The 6,244-nt window shown below is 46.9% G+C and overlaps 1 protein-coding gene across 1 annotated transcript; it reads left to right on the plus strand.

Moving 5' to 3' along the window:
- The first annotated feature begins 3,663 nt into the window (after positions 1 to 3,663).
- EIF1 (eukaryotic translation initiation factor 1) lies at positions 3,664 to 6,089 on the plus strand. The gene is made up of 4 exons (XM_019666989.1): positions 3,664 to 3,851; positions 4,559 to 4,722; positions 4,847 to 4,948; positions 5,429 to 6,089. The coding sequence occupies exons 1-4, from the start codon at positions 3,821 to 3,823 to the stop codon at positions 5,471 to 5,473; spliced, it is 342 nt and encodes a 113-aa protein (XP_019522534.1). The 5' UTR covers positions 3,664 to 3,820; the 3' UTR covers positions 5,474 to 6,089.
- The last annotated feature ends 155 nt before the right edge of the window (positions 6,090 to 6,244 follow it).

Raw genomic sequence — 6,244 nt, forward strand, 5'->3', positions numbered from 1 at the left:
TGGCTAAAGTGTTTGAGAAGCTAAAACTTAATGTTCGGAGGCTATTTTTGACAGGACAATGAATAGTAAAGTATATAAAGGTCTATTCCTGGGTCCATTCTGTTAAACACAAAATACAGTAATTCTCCCCAGCATGTGGATCATAAACGTCTTAATTTCAGATACTGAATTATAGGCTTTAAACTGCTAAGGTGATAAAGAATCAACACTTTTCCTATTTGTTGCCAGCCTGTTTTGTTGATAAAGGTTGAGGTGTGTGGAGGAGGGCTGATGAAAGGCTGAGCCAACGGCAACTGCAACACAAGGTCCTACAAAACTGATGTGTTTAATAAACATTAAAGAACTTACCACTTGGCTCCAACCAGTGACATTGTTGAAAACATTCAGGTGGTACTCGTAAATCGCCGTGAAGACCACAATCAGAAGATGGGATGAAATGGAATCATGCTATAGGTTGATATGCGGGTCTTGTGCTAGGCTGCTAACATCCCTTGGCTTGTAACCTCCAGTTCTGCCCGATGGGATTATTCTGAGATAAACTAACAAAATCAGTATTAAATCAGCTACCTGGAACCAACAGGAGGTATGTGAATACCTTAGTCCAATTGGTGTGACAGGTAATCTCAGGCCTGAAATAATAAAGCATAATTGTCTCCACATCTTGATGGTTGAGAAAACAATGAGATGTGGAAATTCCAGAAGCTACTAAATTTAGTGCGTTTTACAGAGATTAAGTGGTACGGTGTAGTGCAGTGTGCTGGGGATCATGGGCCTCGCAAAGACAAGCAGAGACCCTGATGGGATGTAAGGCCACACAGTCGATGTGGCGGAGAAGAGCCATTGCCACCACTGGCTTAGCCAAAAGAGGCACAGGATCTCTGAGAAGGGAATCCCTACCTCCATCCACGTTCAGGGGACCAGGGAAGGCTTCATAAAGGAGGTGCCATCTGATGCAGGGCATTCCCGGCAGAGAGGAGTCAGGGCCTAGAGGTGGAAGCAGCCAGTGTGTAGAGGACTCAAAGGTAGGACAATTTGTCTGGAACAAAGGCCCACGTAGAATAGAAATGCAGTACTGTCTCCTGTGTGCCAGGCCTGTGCCGAGCACTTAAAAGTTTACATCGATCATTCACTTAACAGATGGAACTCATTAGCCCCATGGTAAAACAGATCCAGAGAGGTAACAACTTAGCCGGCAAGTAGAATAGAGGGAAAGGAAGGCTGGAAAGTTGTGAGATGGGAGTGGGCTGGACCACAAGCGAAGACAATTCTATCCTTTCCCCCTGTTTCCTCCGCTGTCCTCAGTCGCCCTGCCCCACCCCAGGCATCATAAGCCCTCCTGCTGCCCAGGCCCACCCTCTGCAACAGGGACAAGCAGGGACAAACCATACGTTTCTTAAAATGGTGTCATTTATTTATTTTTTTTTTAATCTTTTTTTTTTTTTAAATTGGGGAATTGGGGGGATGGGAACAGTGCTGGGGAATTGGGGAAAGGGGAACAGACAAGTTGCTGTCGCTTTATTCCTCAATCTAGTTGTGGAGGANGAAAAAAAAAAAAAGATTACTTAGAAAATACAGACTCAAAACAATCAAGTTCATCTAGAGTTTCCTCTCTCAAGAGTTTTCATCGAGCAGGCTCTCGCTTTGCAGTCCATGGGACTAATACACATTTTTTTTGTTTGGCTTTGGCTTGCACAGTGCCCAAAAATTGTCCAAAAATTCAATTTATTGGCAATATTTAAAAATCAAGAGGTTTTTTTTGTTGTTGTTTTATGAACATCTGGATTTCCAGGTTCTCTTGAAAAAGATCTAACACAATAGGCTACAGGTGACTAGTCAATACAGCCCCTAACTAACTCTCAGCCCAGCCCCCACTGCATCCCATTACATCATACTTTGCTGTCTGCACTCCTTTATCTTACCTACCTGGCCCCAGGAGGCCCTGGAGTCTAAAACCACTCTATTTACCCCTGCAACTGAGAGCATTTCAATTAATAAATTGAAAGAGCAAGACAAGTTGACTGTTTTGAAGGAAATAGTTCATCTATTAACCTGGGAAGGCTCTACCTCACATAATTGGGTTTTTTTTTTAGCTGAGCCATCCTGCCACCTGTTGGCAGCTCAACGGCAGCTCAGCTCAGGCTGGGACTCGAACTGCTGTTGCTCAGAGCTCGCACTCTTGAGCTCGCTCTTAACCAAGTGAGCCACTCAGCCAGCCCTTTACCCTACACAATTTTTGACACAAAGAACACCCTTCAGGTACCTGAATTCTTCTCCAGCCCCCAGAATCAGTTACTCTCCCTTGAACTCACATTAATGACCTTGCATTCTTTCCTTAGATTATCTAAATGAGAAATTTAGAGACTAACCCATTTTTAGGTTAGATTCATCTAATGATAACTTAGATATCATTATGATAAATTAATCTAAATGATAAAGTTAAGGTTGTCAAAATACAGAGGGTGCCAAAAAATGTATACACATTTTAAGAAAGGAAAACTGTATTAAAATTGTAATACTCAATATATACTGGTAACAAAAGATGAATACAAGTCACATTTGACTTTTGCAATTACAAGAGGTGCTCAAAGTGGTTCCCATCAGTGTCCCGACACTTCTGATTACCGCGAACTACTGCTTGAGCAAAGCCAACCAAAGTGTTCATTTGTACACATTTTTTTGGCACCCCCCCCAGTGTATATATAATAAACACAGCCACTTTAAAATGCAGCCAGAGCTGCCATGCCACAGGAACTGCCTTGAACCTTGGAATGTTCAACTACCTCAAACCTTGGAATGTTAAAAAACAGGACAAAATAACCTTTGGACTGGGCCTAGGGCAACATTATGCTCAAAGAACTGTTTGCAAAGATAACAAGAAAGCAGTTATTATGACTACTGAGCTGAAAATTGAACACGTTGTATAAAATTCAAATCATTATGTTACCTGCACCAATAGAAATGCCTTCCTTCTATTGATGTAATTGTTCCCCTTCCTCATAAACACCCATTGCTTTTGTCTCATAATTAGAACATCATTTGGGCTTCTGCCTGAATTAATGATTCCTGAATGGTTATTCTTATGGAACTCAAATAAGTGCTTGTTGGCCGTCACTTTGAAAGGCATTTTTATTTTTAGGTTAACGAAGTTTTGGTTATGTTATTGTATGTTGATTAAAATGCCGTCCTAAATCTGTAAAGAGTTAAGTGGATAACTGGGTAGGTATGAGACAGTGCAAATGGCTCCTGTCTTGGAGGCTCAGCATCTAAATCCTCTCTAAGGGACTTCCAATCTACCCCATAAAAATCCCTTCTGAAGCAGGTGGGCTGCAACGGGGTCAAGAAGGTGGAACACGCCGGAGAACATAGTGCGCAGACGCGCCCGATACCTCCGCCAGTTTTCTGCCCAGCTGACACCGTCCTCCCGCTCTGCGCAGGCGCCTAGACGGACCAAGCTTTCCCTCCCCCTTCTCTCTCTCTCTCTCCCCAAGTCAGAGGACGCCCTACCGCAGCACTGAGTTCCAGCGCATGCGCCGTCTCGCGTTTCGTCTCCGGACCAATTGGAAGCGGCGACGCCTGGGAGCTGGGGACACGACGCAGTGGGCGGGGTCGGGACGTGGGGACAGCGCGCTGGCGTCACAGGGGCGGCTATATAAGTGAATAGAGGCACCGCCCCTCCGCCCCAGTCACTGAGCCGCCGCCGAGGACTCAGCAGCCTCCCCCTTGAGCCCCCTCGCTTCCCGACGCTCCGTCCCCCCTGCCCGCCTTCTCCTGCCGCCGCCTTCCGCAGGCCGTTTCCACCGAGGAAAAGGAATCGTATCGTATGTCCGCTATCCAGAACCTCCACTCTTTCGGTAAGCTACAGAAAGGTCCTGCGGGGATAAAGGCCCGGGTGGGGCGCTGGGGCGGTCTGGGCCTTGAAACGCCCCGAAAATCTGCCAAGCGTTCTGGGCCTTTGTAAATTTGGCGGAGAGAAGATGGGCCTCGCAGGCAGTGGGGACTGACTTGGGCCCTGGGGTCGGCCCCTGATTGTGACCGGAAAGACAGGACGAGAGGTCAGCCCTTGGGCGGGCCCAGCGTCTCGGGTGGCGCATTCACTAATGGCTCCAGGGCCACCGCGGGCCACACCCGCCCCCTCCCGCCACCCCTGCGTCACGTCCGTTACGTCACCCCCGTTGTCACGGAGCCGGGAGGGGTAGGCGGCACCAGCCCTAAGTGACAAACGCGCGCGCCAATGGGGCGGGAAGTTGGCCCCGCCTCAGAGCTCGGGTTCCGGCCGGTTGCATCAGCCGGGTGGGGCGCTGCTTGCCAGCCCTGGCTCCCCCAACACGTGATCGGCTTCCTAGGGCGGGCCCGGGGCAGGCGGCCCAGGCTTTCAACGGGGCTGGGGAAGCCATCCGTCCCAGACTGACCTGTTCGGGGAGAGCTGACAAAGAACATCTGACCTGACCCAGGACTTGGCGATTTCAGTGTTATAGTTTTTGCACGCGCAAAAGATCCAGTGGGAGGATGACAGTGGCTTTTGAACTACAACGGCTCTAAACTTGACTTTTCTTCCCAGACCCCTTTGCTGATGCAAGTAAGGGTGATGATCTGCTTCCTGCTGGCACTGAGGATTATATCCATATAAGAATTCAACAGAGAAACGGCAGGAAGACCCTTACTACTGTCCAAGGGATCGCTGATGATTACGATAAAAAGAAACTAGTGAAGGCGTTTAAGAAGGTAGGTCTCAATTATAGGAAATTAACGTTTACGGTGCCCACGTGGGGGTGCTGTGTTGTATTATTTCCCAAGTGGGATTGTTCGTGCTGTTGCTTAGCCTAATTTGCTTTCCTTGTGCTTGCAGAAATTTGCCTGCAATGGTACTGTAATTGAGCATCCAGAATATGGAGAAGTAATTCAGCTTCAGGGTGACCAGCGCAAGAACATATGCCAGTTCCTCATAGAGGTGAGTTCAGTCACTTTATGATATATTTGAACTTCTGCCCTGGCTAATTGGAGATCCTGCCTAGTCTGTTTAACCCCTGCCAGGGACATAGAAGTTTCATTCATTTTGAAGGTTAAGCAAAACAGTTTGAGTTTTGAAATACATAGATGAATGCATTTACAAAAACAGAAGGGATTTGTCTGCCTTAAGTTTACTGTTTGTATGGATCTACTTTAAAGATTGCGATTTTAAATTGCACAGACAGATACTAAAATAAGCAGGATGTCTGGTTGGCTATTCCACTTAAGCGCTAGAATTCTATTACATCATTGGCTCTTCAGTGGGTACCCTGAGAACTGCTCATGGCGGTTGAGGTATGCATCTTGGCTGTTGGACTTCCGTGCCCAGTATAGAAGAAGGAAGACCGGATTATTGGCATCAGAATTGGAGACTTGAACACTTCTATCCCTTGTTTAAAAATTTGCCCTTTTTTCTTTGCAGATTGGACTGGCTAAGGAGGACCAGCTGAAGGTTCATGGGTTTTAAGTGCTTTTGGCTCACTGAAGCTTAAGTGAGGATTTCCTTGCAATGAGTAGAATTTCCCTTCTGTCCCTTGTCACAAGTTTAAAAACCTCACAGTTTGTATAATGTAACCATTTGGGGTCTGCTTTTAACTTGGACTAGTGTAACTCCTTCATGCAATAAACTGAAAAGAGCCATGCTGTCTAGTCTTGAAGTCCCTCATTTAAACAGAGGTCAAGCAGTATGCGCCTGGCAGTGTCCAGCCTGAAACAGAGCAATAACGTGATGTTTCGGCCAAGCCCAGAGCCCCAAGATCACAGATGGCTCTGTCTGGCCAGAAGCTCCTCGGCTCTCCCTCTGCAGCGTTCCCTGCCCTAAGAGAATGTCACCGCCTGAATTCCTACGGTGAAGCTGAGAGGAGGGGATGGGGTAAGGCAGCAACGGCAACTGTACCACTAGAGGGAGCTGTTCGGTGGCCAAAGATTCCTTGGTGTCTCCAACCTGACCCGGTGGGTGGAGCTTAAAGCAGCCACCTTCCCCTTCTAGTGAGGTGATAGGACATCTGGCTTGTCACCAAGGTCTTTTTGACCAGACGTATCCTAGCTGTTTGATGTCCAAACACCAGAATGTGAGGCCTACCTTCTATCAGTTAAACTTTTGACAAGGGAACAAATTTCAAACTGATGTCAGTTGTGTAGCTAGCTGTAGAGCTTGCAACTTACTAGCAGCAGCTGCCCAATGCCATGTGAAGTAAACTGATTTTTGGTTTTTTTCCCTTCAGTTTTAATGTTATGT

The sequence above is a fragment of the Hipposideros armiger genome, unplaced genomic scaffold (assembly GCF_001890085.2).
Source record: "Hipposideros armiger isolate ML-2016 unplaced genomic scaffold, ASM189008v1 scaffold_482, whole genome shotgun sequence".
Classification (NCBI taxonomy): domain Eukaryota; kingdom Metazoa; phylum Chordata; class Mammalia; order Chiroptera; family Hipposideridae; genus Hipposideros; species Hipposideros armiger.

Coding starts and splice junctions, on each gene's coding strand:
- EIF1 (XM_019666989.1), top strand. CDS start 3,821: ATGTCCGCTATCCAGAACCTCCACTCTTTCG. Junction 3,852..4,558: donor CCAGAACCTCCACTCTTTCG/GTAAGCTACAGA, acceptor TTTTCTTCCCAG/ACCCCTTTGCTGATGCAAGT. Junction 4,723..4,846: donor TAGTGAAGGCGTTTAAGAAG/GTAGGTCTCAAT, acceptor TTGTGCTTGCAG/AAATTTGCCTGCAATGGTAC.